At 38.1% G+C, this 21,815-nt stretch overlaps 1 protein-coding gene across 1 annotated transcript; it reads right to left on the reverse strand.

Moving 5' to 3' along the window:
- Window positions 1-1,423: 1,423 nt before the first annotated feature.
- LOC145776155 (serine/threonine-protein kinase/endoribonuclease IRE1-like) lies at window positions 1,424-20,261 on the reverse strand. Its single transcript, XM_082587556.1, has 24 exons — window positions 20,142-20,261; window positions 18,032-18,180; window positions 17,205-17,274; window positions 17,010-17,082; window positions 16,221-16,349; window positions 15,867-15,971; window positions 15,472-15,531; window positions 14,887-15,091; window positions 14,298-14,376; window positions 13,556-13,664; window positions 12,962-13,068; window positions 12,558-12,646; window positions 11,523-11,646; window positions 11,188-11,312; window positions 10,449-10,578; window positions 9,904-9,963; window positions 9,599-9,701; window positions 9,141-9,337; window positions 8,806-8,947; window positions 8,288-8,415; window positions 7,892-8,088; window positions 7,610-7,786; window positions 7,006-7,119; window positions 1,424-4,979 (listed from the first exon to the last, which is right to left on the reverse strand). The coding sequence occupies exons 1-24, from the start codon at window positions 20,259-20,261 to the stop codon at window positions 4,265-4,267; spliced, it is 3,507 nt and encodes a 1,168-aa protein (XP_082443682.1). The 3' UTR covers window positions 1,424-4,264.
- Window positions 20,262-21,815: the final 1,554 nt, after the last annotated feature.

Consider the following 21,815-nt stretch of genomic DNA (forward strand, 5'->3'; position numbering starts at 1 on the left):
TCCAAGGAACGCTATAACTTGAAAAAACCGTGTAGGCTATTCTTTAATTTTAGAATTGCCTTGATTTTGGGACCGAAGATCTAATTGGTGGGCTACTGGGCCAACACTATCCTCTCAACGCCCTGGTTGTACGGGTTTGTGCAATTGCACAAAAATTATGTTAAATTATATGTCCCTACAGATGTACATGCGTAACATTGTAGCTTTTCAAAAAAATGTAGTTTTTGTAATTATAAAATTGCAACTGTTACTGCTGGCAAGTTCAATTTTGCTCAATAGCTACCAGTATTACCTGTTGCGTGTAGCCTAATATAACCTACAGTGCCGTATAGGTATATTTCCATTTCTGCCTTCTTTAGAATTAGCATTAGGACAGAATGACTCACGCAGTGCCATTTCGATAACACTGGAGATTGTTATAAAGTGAAAAAAACGCACAAATATTTCTGCCTGATTGAATTAGTCTTATCGCCTAGTACGGTATTGTATTCGTGCACTAGTTTGCATTAAAGTGATGTCTTTGTCAGGCACGAGGCAAAAAGGGAGATGTGACCCCCTTGGCTATTATCATTTAGGCTATGGCTAAAGAGTTTACGTCAAAATGCTTTCACAACGTTTCAACGAAGAAATTCACTAAAATATTAATTTTTTGAAAATAGAGTAAGTTATTTGGCAAGTAATTTCCGATGAAATCGTAAAGCCACCACCACAATCTGAGAGAATGCTTCAAATTCGCCTTTTCAAACAGTGCAACTTGATGACGTGGCATTGGCCTGCATTGTACTTTACCCTGTGGTCAATTTTCTCATGGATGGCTTTGAGCAAATTAAGGGCTTTGCAAGCGAGCAAAATCCATTTTTACACATCAATTTTACGTTTGCAGACAAGATTTGGCAGATTGTCTTTTCCCTGTGTTTATGAAGCTACTAAATGAAGCTTCCAACGTTTTTTTTTTATGAAAGTAAAGATCTTGAGACATTGAAACAATGTAGAAAACACTAAGCTTTTGCTGACTTGGTGCGTGTCACTGCTTTGATGGCGAAGACCTCGTTGAGCGTTTGTTTATCTCTCTCTCGCATATCTAGGTTGCAGGGATTCTAAATCTCTGCAAGTTCGCTTGAGAAAGTTAACTTACTTCTGACAGTGCCGCTATAATTGTGTTGGCAGCTATGATGCAAAAACCAATGCAGCCCCCAAAGATTGCTCAAATTCACTTGTCATACAGCTTTTGGGGATATTCGAAATAAAAGTATTTCAAATATTGACATTTCGATTCGATGTAGAACTCCTGTGTGGGTGATTCATTCAAACGTTCCGAGCGATTGCATTTAGTTATGTGTTTGTCACGTGTTTTTAAAGATTCACTAATTTTTGGACTGACAGCTGTGAGTATTTAATCAAAATATTTTAAAACACATTCGGACACAAATACCATTTTATTTGATTCCAAAAACCGAAATTATCTTCGCTCAGAGAAAAATGCATTGAAATTTAAAAAGAATAATGTAAAAACAGAAACAGACGATACAACTTTGTAAACAATCACCCCAATGGCACCAAGCGGTTGGAACAATTCAAGAACAAGCAGACACTTCACTTTATGAAGCTCCGTTACTGAGTTTGCATTAACAGTTTAAAGCTTACATAAAGGTTTTCTTAATCCAAAGATAAAGCTTCCTATATAATAATAATACAGAAACAAAACAATAAAAAAGGAAAACTATAATCTTAAGCATTTCTGGAGAAAAACGCTAAACCTGGATCCGAGGTATCCTTAATGCAATACTAAAGATAGTTAAGAACTTCAGATCATGAGCATCAGCCCAAAGTAGAACTCAGTTTGTTGCATTATGATGTATATTGACAACAAGCATATGCTGTAAAGTGTAGACGAATTCGATTTAATGCGATCAAGACAAGCATCTGTCAACGAAAAGCAAGCGGACTTTAGCATGAATAAATGATATTAATTTTACGTCTTCTAACAATATAAAATGCTGCAAAGTGTTTTAAAGACACACATAAACATGCTTCTGCGAGTAACACAAAAATAAATGAACATGGCTTTCGAAGACAACGAGCAGTTTCAAAAACACATTGAGTACAAAGGAATGACTAAGTTGTTTTCGCTTCAACAGAGGAACTGCGCTATTTTAAACACCAGCGGCATTCCAGCTTGGTTATACCCGCAGTGTTTTCGTTCATTGAGATCAATTTCCAAGTTTTTGACACTACCAGTCAGGACGGTAATTAAAACCTATAGAAGAATGAATGCATTGCACATTTATTTCAAACTAAGGTTTTTCAGTATGTTCTTTCAACTAATACCACATTTGCGTGTTACAATTTAATTACCCCGACTTATTCCCATTCGTTTATGCAAAAAAATTGACACATCTTTAAAATGTTGAGAGTTAAGTAAGCGGGAATCGAACCGAAATCCTCTAAAAGAAGTACAGTTCAAGTCAGAAAAAAGAACGTGATCCAGCTACTGCGACGCTGCATGATTTCGAAGCTTTGTGCGAACAAGACCAACACCAGCAGGAAGTCAGCTGATTGGACTTGGCCGAAACACAGGTGAGGCAAGTCATGAAATGCTGGCCGCGATACAAAGGCAACAGTTCGAGCTTAGGTGTGGACAACTGCTTACAAAGGCAAGATTTTCTAATACTTTAAAAAAACGAAGTCAAGAAATCTATCAGAGCCTTAGATAGATAAATTGGTAAAAAAATATCATCATTTTGGCAATAAGTGATAAGGAAAAGATCTCTCAAAAATATAAAATACAGAATACAGAACAAGTGCACATTATTTGTTATGTCGAACGGGCAGTGACGATTGCTTGAAATTTAGACGTAAAACAACACGTAGAAAAGAAAACTAATAAAAATTCGTATGAAACATGGGAGTCTTCAACATTTAATCCACATGTACAAACAGCAGTCCATGCAGGCGGCGCTCCTCTGTCATGGTACCATCAAAAGTTATAAATATCTACATCAAACTAATGATTTCCAAACAATAATTCATTTATTAAACAATAATTCATTAAGTACATCAAACGAATTAAATTACAATGCAATCATCATCCACATTCGGTTTCGTCCCCACTAGTGGGGGTGGCCGACTCTTTCCTTGCAGCGATTGCCCGCTGCAAGCCGCATGTTTCCGATGCATATAAATAACACACCAGAGTAGCACCAAGCAAACGATCAATATTGGTTTTCTAAGATATTTGTAGTTTTAAATTCAATAATTTTGCAATTTTTGTTTTCAAGGTTAAAGTTCAAAGTGCCATACTTCGTTGACTGTTGATCCCAATGATGTAAAATTTTAGATTTGGTAGTTTTTACCTACAACCATCATTTCTACCAAGCTTCAGTAAAATCGGAGATGGCAAATAGTGATGTTTAACCCATTGGTAGAAGTGGACATCCGCAAACTTGAAAGTAGCGCGCCATCGTTACTACTTCACCATGCCAAAAGAGCGGTGCTACCGTTACTTGCTACCTTCTTTCATTGTTATACTTCATTCCAAGCATTGACTGGCTCTTCTATGAAAAGTTTTCAAGTTTTTTGGTCTTTTGTGATTGGTATTAGATCAGCGCTGATGCTGTTTTTGTGGGTTTGTTGCATAAAATAGCAATCAATAAAAAGTACCGCACTGCTGCTTCTCGTATCAAACGTAGCGCGCACTCTCGCTACTTCTCCGCGCTACTTTTGTCTTGGGCTGACACTGGAAAGCTCTACAGTATTCAAGTATCTTGTAAAATCAAAACGACCTTGAAAACGTATGATATCAAGTATTCAGCAGTTCTTTGTGCTTTCTTTGATACTTTTTGAATACCCGATGCTCATCTATATCGTGTAAAGAAACTGAAATTAAATGGAGCTCGATCAAAAATCTAAAACGATTCATTGTTTTCCAGTTTAAACTGGAAAGTAGCGGATAACAGAAGTAAGACCGAAGCAAATGTAGCGTCTCTCCGATACATTGGGGAAAAGTAGCGTCGTTCACGCTGTCGCTACCAAAACAGCAGAGGGGCTACAAAAGTAGCGCGCTACTGCCCACCTCCGCCCATTAGTTGCATTGACATGGATGACACGATATTGCGCAACCGACAATAAAAAAATGACAAAAAATAGTCTCATCGCTTCTCTCCCATTGTAGCCTGATCTCACTGCATAGCTATTCTATGGTCAGAGTTGTTTGACACAAAGTTGACAAAACAGGTGGTCAGTCCTCCATACTCCATGGGCCGCATCAGCTGACGTGTCCTATCGCTTCGATGGTCGGTGACGATTTGTTATTTTTCTTAAAGCGTCGCCGTCTTGGTTTCGTTTTGACTTTTTTGTTAAGTTTCGTTTCTTGCGTTTTCTCGTCGGATGAAAGTTCGCGTTCGACATCGATGTCATTGTCAACATCTATCGCATCCACGACAAGTTTGTTATGTCTTTTTAGAGACTCTTCCTCATCACAGACCTCTTTTTCTTGGCTCAAACTGTTTCTGTCAGGTGTTGGAAGAGATTGCATTGTTTCTATGCAGACGGCAGAATCGACTCCTTCCAAGGACGTGGGAGGAGGCTGTTCCTTTTTCTCTTCTTCGGGAGAGTCCTCCTCAGTATTCATGATGTTGCTGGTGAGTTTATCGTTTAATCGTGGCGTTCGCGCGTCATCAGAAGTATGGAAACTGTCCTGCGATTTTATAACGTCAGTGTCGTCACAGAGAGAACGGCTTTTGTCAGAATGAGTGAAGGAATTTTTCCCAGGTTTAAAGATTCTCGCACCAGCTTGGCCGTTCGCGTATTGTCGGTTGGGACTGTTGTGCTTCAGTAAGCTCTTGAAGGCATATGATGATGCAGTCGATGAGGAAGTGGAGGATCTGTTGGAGCGCCAGTCAAGATCCTTATCGGCGGCGGATACGAGTTTAGAAGTTCGTGAAGTTTTCCTGAAAGTGGGTTCGTTGTTCACCAGTGCGCTGGAATCATAAAAATAATGAATGAAGTTAAGACAGTGGTTAAACAGCGCTTGGACAAATAGTAAAAGTCACACAAGCAAGCTGAAATATTTAAAACTTCGATTTGGATTTCAAATGAGCTCTAGAGCAGTGGTTCCCAACCTGGGGTTCGCGGACCCCTTGGGGGTCCGTGAGAAAGCATTTGGGGGTCCGTGATTACCTCGATGAATTTTGGAAAAAAAACTTTGTTGTATATGCACGGATGGAGCACCAGCTATGCTCGGAAACAAATCCGGATTTGCTGCTTTAGTAAAAGACGAAGCTCCTCGCGTGGTTGTTACCCATTGCTTCTTGCACAGGTACGCCTTAGTAGCAAAAACTTTACCAGCAAGTCTCAAAGAAATTCTGACGAATTGCATGAAAGTCGTTAATTTCATCAAAAGCAGAGCTGTAAACCACCGCACTTTCAAAGCGCTCTGTCAAGAAGTAGGGTCAGATTACGAAGTACTTTTGTATCATTCTGAGGTACGTTGGTTATCTAGAGGAGAAGTTTTAAAACGACTGCAGCAGCTAAAAAATGAGGTATCAACTCTTTTGAAAGCAAAAAGAAGTCCCCTCTCAAAATTGTTTGAGAGTAAAAGTTTTGAAAACGGCATGGCCTACTTAGCCGATATTTTCGGTCATATTAACAATGTTAATCGTGGCATTCAAGAACCAGGTGTGACAATAATAGATGCACCTGAAAAACTGAAAGCGTTTTTAGCCAAGTTGCCGGTTTGAAAACGCAGATTGGAAGCAGGTAATTACGCTAACTTTCCAATGTTAGAAGATCTTATCTTGATGGATGAAGCTCAAAGAGAATGTATTCTTTTGATCTCTATGAGAGAAAATTTTTGCGCATGCTTGGAAACCCTGCAAATCTCATATCAACGTTATTTTAATTTAGAACACCTGCCGAACGAAGTTGAAACATGGATTCGAATTCCTTTTCTTTTGACTTGAACAACATTAGAGATGGCGATCTCAGTAAAGATGACCTAATTGATTTGAGATCAAAAGAGTTATTACGCATTGAATTTCATTCAAAAACTGTGGAAGAATTTTGGTGCTCATAACTGCAAACCTACCCATTCTTGGCAAAGCAAGCGATTATTGTTTTGTTACAATTCATAACCACTTACCTTTGCGAGGCAGGATTCTCAGCTCTTGTTACAATAAAAACTAAACATCGAAATCGCATGGACCTTGAAGATGACATGCGTGTTGCATTGTCAAAAATTCAACCACAGTTCAGTCGTTTAGTTCAGGAAAGTCAACAACAGCCCTCTCATTAAATTTGCTTACGTTGAAAAGTTTCGGCATGGCACTTTGGTCACTTTAATATTCAAATCCTGCTGACATTTCTTGAACAATTCATTCATTTTCTTATTTAAGCAACTGTTTAACCTGATATTTGCCGCAGGAGTCATAGCGGCAATGCAATATGACACAGTACAGTAGTTGAGAAGCATAATTAAATCAATAGTGTGTTGATTGAGTTTTAGGCAAAATTTAGGTAGGGGTCCGCAGAATTAATAATTTGTCTAAAGGGGTCCGTGACAACAAAAAGGTTGGGAACCACTGCTCTAGAGCAACCACAATAAATTTCGAATTAACGACCAAATGAAAATTGAAGATCCCAACATGAACAATAAAGAAAAATGGCAAGTCGTTGCATGATGTTTCGGGATGAAAACCAGGTTTCTTTGAAGAAAAATAGAGATACCACAATAAGTTGGATTGTCGAACTCCAAATAAAAAAATATTTACATTGTTATCAATAAATCAGCTGGTGTACTTGAACCATTTTTTATGGCAGCTGGTGCCGTTTAACTAAAGTCTAAATAGATTGATTTGCTGGATGGGAAACAACTCAGCAGCTGATTGTAGCAAGAATTGACAGCGATTAACAGTAGTGACAAGTGAAACGCAATTGCTCGCTGTTCTTGTTCGTATCAGTCTTGTGCTGACTGCCAGGTAGATCGCCTCTTCTACATAATAGCCGAACCTGGTTTTATTGATTTTCCAAGCAGGCTTGGTGTTCATTGCGGGTTTAGTGAAAACGCTTTGTTCCATCAGAGGGCCTTGACCATGTGCGGTTTCGAACGGGTGATCCTTTGCACTGAAAATAATTGCGCACGTATATAACTTCACGAATGTTGGATGTTGTTGAACACAAACTGACAGAACACACGGCAAAGTTCCCAAACAGCAAATCAATCATTTTTTACATTGATTTTAGCGTCAAGGTAAAGACTAAAGGTGAGTCCCATACTTAATCCAAGCATCGGGGAATGAGAAGATAAGGTTCTCATTATACTAAGCCGTCGGCACTATACGAGAGTGGGGTGGCCAGTTGCCTTCTCTCAGCCGCTTTTCCTTCAGCAACTAAGCCCACGCAATTTACTACACCTTGGGTAGAGGTGAGCGATGTTTTTAACAACCAGCTGAAGCCGGGAGTCGAACCAGAATTGCATGATTGGAAAGCGAGCACTTTATCCGCTGCGCCATCTCACTGTCTGCAGACGTTAAATCAATGTAAAAACAATTGCTTTTCTGTCTGGGTTGTTTGAAGTTCATTGAAAATATCAACGGCTTAAAAACGAACCCACCTTTTTCCATAATAAAGACTAAAGACTGTTTCCTTCCGGCAGCAAGCCATCGATATGTAGGTGTGGATCAGTAGACGAGGAAACCTCAAAGTGAAATAGGCAAGATACTCGTTTGGGATTGGCCCGAGTGACTGCTTGACTTGATCAGGCAGCTCACGATAATGATGCTTTTTGTTTCTGCAAATCGACATTCAGCAATCATTAGACAGGGCCATCTTTTAACGTTTTTGCATTGCCGCGTCAACTCATATGAAATCAACGCATACCAATGTTCTATCAAACCTTATAGCTCGAAGCAGATCCCTCACTGATCCTATCTTGTAAGTACGAAACTTCTTCAAGTCATCTTGCAGTGGCCGACAAAGGTGTTGAACCCAGTCTCTTGGAATCCCATTCTCTATGTCCATGAGGGAGTCTCCATCTAACCTCGTCATGGCTGGACTATCGATGGGATCCTTTTCAATTCTATCGCTAACATCCTGCGACAACAGATACCAATGCATGTTTTCTTAACGTTAGCTTGACATTTTAAAATTGATTCAATACTTATAACCTTCTAATCAACAAATCACAAGAAAAATGATCTAATGCATTTATTCATTTTAGTTTCAGCTATCAATTAAACCGATTCATTTCAAATCAATCAATCAACATAACAACAAAAGCCTGATGTATCACCTCAAAAAATTGAAGTTTCTTGATAGCGTCCCAGAAGAAAGGATGGGCGAGCACTGAATCAGAGTTTGGACGCTGACTCGGATCAACCACAATCATTTGTCGGATCAGATCTCGTGCTTCTTCTGGATCTAATAACGCAGTTGCAACGTTGTCGGTGTACAACGACAGACTTCATGTAGATGAAATTATTAAAATCTAAATCATGACTGTTGTCACTAATCACATAATTATGAAATAATCCTGAGAGCATTATACAAGTTGCATTATCAACGTCTGTAGGCATTGAATCAATGTGAAAAAATATTGAATTGCTGGTGAGTTTAGTTCAAAACACTTGGAAATTTACCTATTGAAATGAGCTAGAAATAGGCGTGTTGTATACGTTTGCAAAAGTAATCAAGAAGAATTACACTAATAAGAAGGGAATAAGAAAGGAATGAACTGCATTTAAATGAAACTAATTATTACAGTATCTGCGAAAAAAAACTTGTGTTACAGGACGTAATTACAATGCTAACTTTCGTGAAATTGAAACTCATCCAATTCATGGTCTCCGCTGACAATCCTCACTTGCCGAGCTATAACGTCACCGAATGGATGTTTCCCACTGAGCACATAGTAGAACACGCAACCCATCGAGAATATGTCCACCGCCTGCGTCTGTGTGAAAATCGAGGATTGTAACTACCCAGCAAGCAAAATTGCTTCTTTTTACATTGACTCAACATCTGCAGACGCTGAATCAATGTAAAAAGAACCACTTTTACCATCTTGATTTTCTTTGGCGTTTGATCGACTCAAGCTAAACAAAAGCACATCCAATAGCACGCGAAGCCGAGAACAAAAGCCTTACCATTCTATATTGTTTGTCCAATATCATTTCGGGCGCTATCCATCCATCGGTTCCTGCCGCACCTGACCGATGAGAGAAAGACACACGGCCTGGAACCAGTTTCTTGCATAGACCAAAATCCGAGATGACCGCTCGCTGGACGCCAAGCTTACGAGGAACAGATATCAGGATGTTGGTTGGTTTCACGTCACGATGCACTGTGTAGATGTGGAGGTCATAACTTACGCCAACCACCAAAATATGCCTTTTTCACGTCATTTCAATGTGTGTAGACATAAAAACAATAAAATAACGACAACTTTCACCAGCTAAAACATGGCAACATCATTTTATCCACTTGTTAAACGCTCGTTTTTAGTTTCCCCCCTTAAATTTTTTTCTAATTGAGAATTCATCGTTGATAACAGATGGGTAATAACGGTGGCAAAAATTCAAAGTTGAGAACTGCAAGAGGGTACCTATTTTGAGCTGATGCAAATGATCCAAACCCATCATGGCTTGACGAAGGATCGACTGGGAGTCCAGCCCTGTACTGCATCTGTACTGGGGGTTTTCCACATACTAAACAAGTGATCAAAAATGACGAAATATAACATAAACGTTTAAAAAATCTAAAACACGACTGCTACGTAACGACATCATGCCACAGAACAAAAGTGGTACAGAGCAGTTTTTAAAGACTCAACAAACGTTCATTTATTTAGTTTCTCCTGAAGTATTCTTTGAAGAATATAATCAGACCAATGTAAAGTAACAAAGTCACCTCTTGCAATGTATTGCTGCAAAGCTCCAATGCAATGTACTGAAATTGGGCATCTCTCTCCTAAATAAAATTGTTTGTCAATTGCGCTTTCAAACACGACGATGTTGTGTTTGTTACAAAATAAATAAACGTTAGGTAGTTTTGATCGTATTCAAAACACCCAAAGTGGTCATAGGACCAAAAGTGTCTCTTAAATACTATGAAAATATATTGGAAAGAAATCCAAAAAAGGTATCAGAATAAGTTCTCAATAGACTTTAAAATGTAACTGAAAGACCCAGGGATGTAGCCACGGGAGAGGCTTGAGGGAGCAATCGTCCCCCCCAAATTGTACTTTGTCTCTTCCAAAAAAATATGTTTTCAATACTATTAGAAAGTTTTAATAGTATTACATGATGTTTCATGAATGTTTGGCTGCACTCAGTAGCCATTTTTTAAAACAAAATGTTTATTTCAAACATTAAGATATTTCCTCCCCCAACAGTTGCTTTTTCCCCCTTAAAATTGTCTTTTTAGCTAGTTCACTGATATGACCATCAACCAACCATGCAGTGGTAACGTATGACGTGAGAATGTTCATCAGATTCCTTCAACAACTCGACTTCTCGGTCGGCCACGCCGAAACAAGCTGGAACCACCCTCTTGACCGCCACATCGCGCCCATCGAACCGGCCCCTTAGAAAGCACAAACAAAACACAAGGTTAGTGATCGCACAGGTCAAGCTGTTTATCATCAAGTTTATATCAAGACGGAGGAGAGAAAAAAAGAAATGCGAACTGTGTAAAGTGCAGCAACTTTATCAGTAACGAAATGAAAAATTTACAAAGAGTGTTGCTATAACTTAAGTATAAAACTCTGCACTTAATAAACATATAAAAACCATGAGACAACACAGAGTTTACGCTACAATTTTTTTTTTTTTCTATTGAAGTAGGACAGCACAACCCGACATTCGAAAGCAGGAATGGCAGGCAGATTATGCAATTAATTCCTTGCCAAGTGGTGGAACATCTGTTAGTTACAATCCTTCATGCTGCGTGATGTCGAGTGGTGCTGCTCAATGTCAAAAGCATTGCTTGCAGTTCTAGAATAACAAAACTGAATCATTATTTAGATTTCCTGCAAGAGCTCCACAGAAGCCTAAAGTCATTGATCTTTGTATTTGTATTAAATTAATACGTTAAATCCTAGCCTGGTTAGTTTTATATTCTTGTGGTGCAGCAAAGAAAATTTCACCAGATCACAGTCTGCCAGCAACATATTAAGCACCGGTTGCCACTCACCGATAAACGACAGTTCCTTCACTTCCCCTCCCCAAAATATCGCTGGTGTTCAGTAAGATGCGCCCGACATGCTGGTATCCGTCGTGTGGCTCTGGAGCTGGGTGGCTTCCTGGCCACAGCGGCTTCTGTGAACAAGTTTGCAATGACGAGCCTCCCAAGCTTAAGCTCAATACTGACGGTAGACAACTTAACCAATGAGAACAGCACCAATACTTATTCCCATCTCACAAAAGTTGCTTATTTACACTGTTTCAACGTCATCAGACGTTGAAACGGTGTAAAAAGAGCAATTGGGAGCTCGGATTCACGAACGTCGCTTGAAAACTAGCCTATACCTTCAACAAGGCCACGATCACCAGTCCAGTCATGAGTGACGTAAGCAGAGCGACCAGCGCAATGTCGTACTTGTTTGTTGGGGGGGGATGATGCGCACGAGAGCGAGGACGGTAATTCAACTTTCTGTGACAGTTAATAATAAAATGTTTTTAAGACGTCTCATTACAAAAACTTGACCAAGTGTGATTATTGAAAATATACGTTCAGTTTTCAAACTTGTGAAAAATTCCAGGGGTGCTGAGTGCTGAAATCTATATGCCAAATATTTGGAAAAATGTTGGCGAGAAATTATTGAAAAGAAAAATGTGACAGAAAACTTATCTGGCAATGAAAGTGTAAGCCACGATATTCCCATAAGGTCGTGGAAACTAGTCGAGCCTACTAAAGTGTTATGTTACGATGGATTTGAAGTTACGATGCGCTAGTGTCATCAAAAACAGAAGCAACAAAAAGTGCGTTAGGTTTACGAAGTATCGAACACAATTAATCTTGTAATCGTGAGTTTCATCTCCCATCAAACTCTTGCAAATATTTTAAGACACAATTCATGTTTAAGCGATAGATGCTTGGAAAAGTTGAAAGGTTGTGGAAATTTCTGACATAAACAAATTAACCGGCTCGGTGGCTTAGTGGTTAGTGCGTCCGCCTCTGAATGGGTAGGCATGGGTTCGATACCCTGTCGGCGTCGGGTCATACCAATGACTTTTTAAAATTGGTACTGAATCGAATCCAATTCCTGCTTGGCACTGAGCAATAAAATGGATTCGGGTAATAATGTATTGTTGCGCCTCTACAGTATACGGCTGCATTGACACTGTCTGCTTTGTAAAGCGCTGAGGAGCAACGTATTCTGCGATGGACATAGCGCTATATAAAAACAAGCAGCATTATCAGGATTGGGCAGGGAAAGATCTGGAAATGTATGGCTAAGTAACCTCAGTAATATAAAGTAAAATCAACTGAACTGAATAAGCTATTTTTTGGTTGGTTCAAACCAGCATATAAACTAACAGCCAACCAGCTAAAAATCAAACCTTCTTCGTAAATATGAATTTCTTCGCAAGTTAGCAATATGAGCATGCAGCATTCGTGGCAGGACAATTTGTTCACCCGGCTTGGGCAACTGAAAAGAAAGCAAACATTTTTAGGTTTAAAAAAGGCAAACCAAATTAGCGCAAGCTTGAATACAAAGTCATGAAAAGAAGCAGCAGATGACGACATCTACGATTGTTTACAATTCAATATGGAAGTCAAGTGCGTAGCCGTGTGATCATAATGTCTGACCGACATTCGGTCAATCTGTCAGACAAGCTCGTCAGGATAAATTACTCGTCTACAGCAGATGGTCTGAAGTATCCATAATAGTATACCCAAAATGCTAAAACTTGGGCGATCACAAATCACAACTTATTGTTTGAAATATAAATAGCTTCGAAACCTGTTCGGGCAAGATCGCACTCTGGTCAATGACGAGTGGTCTATACGCAGCGATACCCTTCGTACTTCGTAGAGCCGTTGTAGCAGGCAGAGGGGGTTTGTGGTAACCTGGACAAGACGTTAACTTTAGCTCTTGAATTTTACCAACAAAGTTTGCTTGACAAATGAATGGCGTGGCGCATTGGAAGGTATTTAGAATAGGTTAGATAAGACTATGCTTGTTATTTCAGGAAATGATCATTGGTGGCTACCAGTTTATGTTCTAGTTATGACTGCTGTTATTTTCTGGTTGCAAAACTGAACAATAAACGTATGAAAGTCGCTTTTCAGTCTTGCACGATTCAGAAGTAACTGGATTAGAAATTCCAGTTACTCGGAGCGTTTCGGAACTTTATTGCTTTCTTACAATTCATCTGCATGTGTAAAATCTGACACACTAACCAAAAAACTTAAGATAAAAAGTTGAAGAAACAAAACTGTGTGGTTAGTCTGATTACACCGTTTAATTCCTATTCGCTTCAGGTAGCGAGGTTTTAACTGTAAAATGAACCATCATCAAAAGTTGTCAAATCGCGTACAGAGAAGACAAACTCACCTACAACCTTCCACACTGGCATTGTCATGCTCGCTACCTCCAGATCCGTTGGCTTCGGTCGTTCTGTGACGCCATCAGGTCCAGGCAGAGACTGCAAGTGCCGATGCGTCTAAAAACCAACATGCTTTTCTTCACTAGCGATAAGATTGATTTGCAAAATACCAATTGTTCAAATCCAGTGGCAGACATCTGAGAACGCCAATTGTATTCATCTTGCTCGTTTGCCTCAAGGGCAGAGAGTCTAGCCTTTTACTAGCCCCCAGATTGGAGATTTCTGCCCGGATTATAGTCTATATGCATATTTGTGACCATTTTTTTTTCAAGGACCTCTGAAAACTGTATTTGCTTTAACAGTTACTCTTTTTTTTTATTAGAAAGATATTTTCATACTCTTAAGCGTATAATAATTTGATGGTATTGTTATGTGTATTAAAATTACAATAGCGCATTTTGTGATTGCTGTTTTAATTCCAAAGCGCGTCCGAACACCATTGTCAATTGTTATTCTGGCAGAATGATTCTGTGCGATCAGCCCAATAGAACAATCCGTAAAAAACACGCAGTAAAGAATGGAATGAGAGCAACAACACGCGGATCCTGATAAAAGCACTTCTCGTTGAAATATTCATTTTTATGTCGCTTGAAAGTCAAATCTTATCTATTAGGATCTATCGTAGTGACAACCCAGGTCAAGTAGATTGAAATCCAATGCAATCGGAAATCATACAAACCTCAAACTTACATTGAAAGTGACGTCATTATGTATCATCGCAGAAAATGCGTACAGACCATGTTGATATTGTCCAACGTACAATGAAGGTCTGTAAAGTTATTTGTAGTGAAGTTGAGTGTGTTGAGCGATTCAAAATCAAACAAGCGGTTTAAGTGATCCATGGCTACCTAGGGATGCCACTAGATTTGTCATATTTTGATTACTGAAACTGGCTACAGTCTGACTGACATTTTCAAAAATGTTTTTACCTTTGTTGACTCGTGATAATTTAAAGCTTTTTGTTGCCTTGGGAAAGCAGTAGAAAAAGTTATTAAACGTCCATTCAGACGGTTAGCAAGTGTTTAATAACAGTCTGACTGAAATTATATAAATCAAATTGCCTTTGTTTTTGAACGTCTAATGATGTTAAAACCCATTTTTGTCAACTGGGGAAGACAGTAAAGTAGACGATAAAATATACTATTTAGAAAATTTCATTCGGACAATTACTAAAAGTTGGCAAAACTTAAAAATTCTGCAGAATGTGACAAATCAGGCCGCAGCTCTAGGTAGCCATGACCGCATCGACATCAATTACACAAAGTTGAGAAAAACTTACGATAAAGTGGCTTCTTTGGGTTGAGATTGAGAGGTTTCCTGTAGGATAGTATCCCAAAACGAAATCTTGTCTTCTGATTGCCTCAACAAATAATCCATCGTCTCTTTAGCAACAGTAGTCATCTCAACTTGCTGCAGACCATCAGGAAACCAAGCATACATAGCGACCACGGGATAACCGTAGTTTTGGGCCCACAGTATCTGACCTGAACAACATGAGAGTCCACGTCAAGGTCTCTATTCGGTGTGTTAAATTACACTCACATTCATTTTGTTAAACTATCGAATGCCCCCTCCCCCAGTAACAAATTCCCGCGTACGCCACTGAACGTACCCTCAATACGCGTGGTTCACTGGGTTGAGTAAACCAATTGCGTTAAGCTAATCTTATACAATATAACTTGCTGGTTATAATTAGCAAATGGGCGATTTTTAATTTGATTTCGTTTCGAAAAACATTTCGAATGTAAAAAATAGAAAAATAAGGGAAAATTTTGTTTTAGGAATAATGCACTGTACATCGGTAAAATGACATTGCAATGATTACATTTGTTATCAACCCTTGCAGCATATAACGCTTACATACCTGACTTTTTATCCACAGTTATAACAAAGCCATCAGTGCTTGATGAAAGATGGATAAGTTCTGTTTATAACACAATCGAAAATTGTAAAACCAGAACTTTTGAAAACCTCATAAGTTAATTTCGACATGCAAGTTATTCAACGGAACGTATTATAACGGTAAATTCTATTTAAATTTTTGATGCTGACAATTAATTTTATTAAATTTACGTAGACATAACGTGGATTAAACCCCATGAAAAGTTAACAAATAGATAAGAACACATGTAATTGTAGAAAGACGGCAATCAATATTTTTTGTCCCAGTCGTGATTGCTCGTTGTTCAATGCTTTGTATTAGTAACAGCATGTCAATAAAAAGAAATGTTGAAAGCACTTAACAGAGTCAATAACTACCATAGTTTTCAGCCACTTTTTCGTTGACGTGTGAAGAGTAGTCAGAAAACGTCACATTCCATCTCATTGTGTTTGTTTTTGTGTCAAACATCGTCACTTGGTATTCTGCACACAAAAATAAGAATTATATTGAAATGACGCCAATTGTACAACTATTTAACGTTTGATTGGATTCTTTCCACAATGGCAAAAATTCAATTGACTGCTGAAGGCGGCGACCGGCGATCAATATGTGGCATGAATTAGTGGTGCGATACTAATAAGCCCAATCTCATGGGCGAAACACGTGTCTATCGCTGTCAATTCTTGCTACAATCGGCTGCCGAGAAACTGCTTAAAATGTATTGCACTAACCTGATCTTCCAATGTACATATCCTCAGTTTCGCCCCCGGGACATTTATCAGACGCTGCCTCTGTCGTTATCACTTGACGCTTCTTCCCATTCACGAGATTGATGGCATACCATACGTCCTGTTTCTTACCTGAAGATAAACAACATTATATCTTCCGGCGTGCCGGAGGAACCGGGATCGGACACTGGCTTTGATACATGTGACGTCGCTGCTGTCATATGAAAGAGACAGAAATCCATGCAAACAACATGCTTGGTTGTTGCATGTATAGTGTGTATAATATACATCGCAATTCGCAGATATGCATTGCTTTTAGCACTTTAAAAAACAGACTATGTCGGCGAAGCCGTAGCCTATATATAGAAGGGTGCCAAGTAAATTATCTCCCTCAATCTATACCTTTGCTGAATGCCAAGCAGAAATAAAGATTCAGTAACATTTTTTAAAATTACTGGTATGACCTAACAGGGTATCGAACCCATGTTTACCTATTCATAGACGAACATTCTAACCACTAAGCCTGTTTGATGCAAGCAAGCAGTCAAGGCAAGTGTCACAATGCAGAAAAGTGACTGAGGAGAAAAAAATCATCACAACTTTTTGTCCATCAAAGTCAGATAGGACGAAAATATTGCAAACAGCAATAACAAATCAAAGTGCAGCGCTGTTGACTGTGCACGGTATCCATCCATTTCTGTGCCATTAGGCTGCAGTATAAACAGCACCGTATAGAAGTTAACGTTTTGAAAAAAAAAAACGCTTAACGTTTTACATAATTGTTCATCATACCTGTGTACAAAATTCCATCAGCCGATTTACAAGGGGAAGCTTGAACTAATTCTGGAATCGTAAACGAAAGTTTCTGAAATGTAAAAATTGCCGCTTTTTAAAATTTGCAATGTGTTGTGTTGACAGCTTCAAAGATTTGCAACGATTTTGTACTTAAACAATTCTTCTGTGACATAAATACACTGGTATACTTACACTGAGCCCATGTATAGATGGGTCATACACATACAACGAACCATCCCGAGGGTCTGGCAAGAATGTAGGTCTGTAATGAAATATTAGTTGAGTAGCACATAAAAAGAGATGAAAAAGAATGTGATTTAAAAAATATCTCTATTGGTTTTTCACACGAGACATAACCAGTGGACATTTCCACAGTTTGGAAGTTAGTGCCCAACTTGTTCCAAATGCAATAAATCCAAGCGGGTGGCTTACTGACTTCCAACCAGTGAGTTTGAGTTTAGTCAGAAAATTCTTTATAAAAACATGTTTTTTAGAAGCATACATAATATTTTCATGAGTAGGCTATGGTAAAATGCCAAGTACACACCACACAAGCATCATCCAGATTGCTTGTTACACATTAACTGGCTACATTAAAATCTTTCTTGGAAAAATGAAATAAAAAAAATACTATATACAATTATACATATATTATACTAATTTTCTAACCACTAAAACATGGTTTGCGTTGTACAATGTCAGTTTTTGTGAAAAAAAGTGGGAAAGTATGATAATCAAGAAGATACTGAACATTTGCAATGTTATAATCTAGTGTGATTTTTAGTAGCTTATCTTATGTTTTTTGTATCTTATGTATGTCTGTCTTTGAAATTTTATACATTTTCCATACCGTAGTATTTCAGTTCAGCATAAAACTCCAAAAAAAAACCTTAGCTAGTAGCTACCCATGCCAGATTCATAACTGATTATATATATTTGTACAAAGTACAGTCAAAGTGACCATTTGATTTGTGATCATAGTGTACTAGTTTGAAAGCCGTGCAACCTAATTTTCATACCCTGTGATGGTGCTTGATGATTTCATTAGCACATTAAGGACAGGCTTCTCATTTAGTTTCCATTTCACTATTCCTGCACGCTTACTAACTGCATGTAATGTACCATCAAGTGTCGATACAAGCAAAAGTGGATCTGTAGAAGCTAAGTCCTGCAAGTAAGACCAAATAATTCATATAGATTTATTTTAAAGAAATCGCTTGCTAAAATAAGGAACACACCAAAATGGAAAAAAAAAAAACGAATAACTTTAAGACTAAGCGTCATGTGATTGTCATTCAGAAGAAATTTTATCACAGAAAGAAAATGGAGCGTACCGGTATTCTTAAATACTTTCTGATTTTTTAATACAGAAAGAAATATTGCTGCAATCTCTAAATAATATCATGTTGCTAAATAAACAGACAAGGGAATTTCATGCAGGCTTGCATCTTAAAAGTTGGTCAGAATAAAAACAATAGATTTTAAGAAGTCTAAAAAGCAAATCATTGCATTTAAAAATATCATTTAAGATTTGAAAGCATCGAAAAACAGGTGCTGTTGCAGTAAAAACACAAGTACACTTCAGAAATACCGGCATATACCGTAAAACGCCCTAACTTTAGCCGTTTTTTTAACTGCTTTATCAATTATTTCAACAATAGTCCTTGAATAAACAAAAATTCTATGCTAAAAACATGAGACTGGTTTATTCTTCACAATCATGGTATTTTAAGACTGATCACAGTTTTCCAGGTCCCTTTTTTTTAAAAAAGCCTTGGGTGGCTAAAGTTAGGAATGAAATCCTAACTTTAGCCGCATAAATTAAACTGCTTTCATTAGCCATTTATGGCTGCTATCTATAACTTTAGCCATCAGGAAAGTTTTAAAAAACATGGAACATGATTTCTACTGACACTTTAGCTGTGTTTTGCATATAATTAAGGGGGGGCGTGAGGGGGGGGGGGTAAAAAAAATTTTTTTACTCAAAGTTTACAGCAGCAACACAGAAAATGAATCACAGTTTGTAAATGTACTGAAAACCAATGAACAACAAACAGAAAATCAGTCAACAGTTCGTGTATGTACCGTACTTAAAATCAATCAATGGGAAGACCTAATCACCACATCGACAGCATTTCAGATTTAATTTCAAACACTCCCCTATCATTGTACGGTATGGCACATTCGCTTGAGACCTTCCCCATCATCAAATGCTGCATATTTTCTTTTTTTAGACATTTTAGTTATGGTACTTACAGGTAATATAGGCATCTGAAATGTCAAGAAAGTATAAATAAAACCTTGGTATACCATCACTGAACCATACGAATATGGATTAAGTGGTGGCTAAAGTTAGGGTATTTCGTCTGAAGTTGAGGTCCTTACTTTGGCCACCCATAATATTTTTAGTTGAAGTTGGAGTAAGCTCATCAAATTTTAACATGGGACTCTCTGCCATATTACTAATCTTTCTAACTCACTGATTTTTTTCTGGATACTTAGAAAGTACATGAACCGGAGTCAGTTTTCCAGGGTGCATTTTTCCCGGTTTTAGCAAGTTTTAAAAACTGTTGATTAGTAGTCCCCCATATAGCTGGAGATTTCACCAAACACCTTTAAACAATCCACATAGTCCCTACTGAAGTGTATGTGCAATATGAATGTGATAAGCAAAGCAGTTCTGCTCCAGTACCCTTTGACATCACAAATCCGGTTTCGGCTAAAGTTAGGGTCCCGTCTAAAGTTAGGGCGTTTTACGGTATATGCTATATATACCTATCAGTATAAGTAAAATCTAGACTCTTTGAACATGAAAATGTATTATATATATATATGTGTTACAGTAAAATGTTGCTGAACAGCAACATGAAACAAAAACCAAATACAAATGTTCCAAAATCCAACATCTAAAGCTATCATAAGGTGTACTACATATAAAAGTATAACAGCACAACAGAACAAAAAATGTACTCTGGTATAAGCTCTGGTAGTTTGTACTAAAAACAAAGATCTTGGCATCCGGGAGTTCATATCAACAATTTGTCAAGTTTCAAGCTTGCATTATAGAATGCTTGGTTTCAAAAATGGAAGGTGTGTATTTAAAAATTGTTAATAGTATATTCCTCCTACCTGTGTTAATGGTGCAGTAACCACTGGTGACGATTCAAAGCCATTAGCTTTAGCAAAAGCTGACTGAAACAAGATAATAGACCAAAAGATCCACTTTTTCAATGGCAACCAACCTTTCATCTTGTCATTAAATGTCAATTTGCATATTCTTGAGATGAGCTATTCATATGGAAGAATTTATTTTGAAAACATCAGAAGCTCAGTTTACCTAAAAACTTGTTTATCGCACTGATGTTTAACCCTTATCCTGTAATTACGGGCCTGGGAGGCCCGGTGAGAGAGAAAATTCTTTTAATTTTTTTCTTTTTTGGTTTTTAGAGCTGTTGCTCTAGAAATGCCTAAAATAGTGTCGTTGGCAAAACTTAAAACCGGAGTGTAAGGATTAATAAGCCCAAAAAAAAAATTGTTGGCTGAAAACAAAAGTACACCTCAAATTGCAATTTAGGGCCTCGGAGGCCCGGTTGTAGTTTAGAGTAAACTTTAGATTATAATTTAAATTATAATAGAATTAAGAAGTGGTAGGCATACACCAGCAAGGTGGTGTTCGCCCATTTTAAAGTTCATGAGGCAGTAATTCTAGAACTGGCCTGTGTTGACTTTGATTTGGGTACAAACATCGGTCTTGCATAGCGTGAAGTGTCGACCTAAGATTGGTGACCTTGCCATCTCTGAGCTGTGTCGTTCTGTGTTCTGCAGCGGCTGTTTGGAGAGTTTCACTATCCCAACCTGAGTATAGCTCCAATTAGGATTTCAGGGTGGGATTGGGGAATGATTTGGATGTCGGGGGGCTCTCTTGAGTGTGGAGCTCATTTATCTTGGGTTAGGGTTGTGTTTGTCCATCATTCACATTACGCTCTTTTCATTTTGTTTCCGTATATATATATGTTAATTCCGTATATATATATATACATAATATGTGTAACGATCAATGCATCCTTCCAACCGCTACATATGGTGCAGAAACGTGGAACCTTACAAAGAAATTAACACTTAAACTAAGAACTATGCAGAGAGCACATGAACGAATCATGATGGGTTTAACATGACGAGATAAAAAGACTGCCAAATAGATCAAAAATCAAACGAAATTATGAGATATATTAAGCACAATCAAGAAACTAAAATGGTCCTGGGCAGGTCATATAGCAGGACAATAGATGGACTAAAAAATTAACAACATGGACGCCACGAGAAACCAAAAGAAAGACAGGAAAACCAAAAGTGAGATGGAGGGACGACATTGACAAACAATGCAATACAACCAATTGGTACCAACTAGCACACAATCATGTAAATTGGCATGAAAAGGGGAAGGCTTACGCGTTACGCTCTGCAGTGGGCTCTCACAGGCTGAAAATGATGATGACCAATGACCATGTTAATTCATTTGCATAGATAGTAGTAGACAAAACGTTAAATGTCAGTAACATATATTGGATTATTGGGCTGCAGATTCATTGCTTTATATCCAATGAAACATACATTTACTGTTTAGTTTTACAAAGATTTAAAACTGTCAACATTGAAGTGATTACTGGTAATGCTTACTGAGTATTCTATTGGCGTGTCTATAACCTATTTCGATTATATCACTAAGTTATGACTGTATTACAATAGTTGCTTAATACATGTGTTTTTTATATAACCACAGTTGTTTGATTTTGACACTGGATA

This window comes from Aplidium turbinatum, chromosome 8 (genome assembly GCF_918807975.1).
Source record: "Aplidium turbinatum chromosome 8, kaAplTurb1.1, whole genome shotgun sequence".
Lineage (NCBI taxonomy): Eukaryota > Metazoa > Chordata > Ascidiacea > Aplousobranchia > Polyclinidae > Aplidium > Aplidium turbinatum.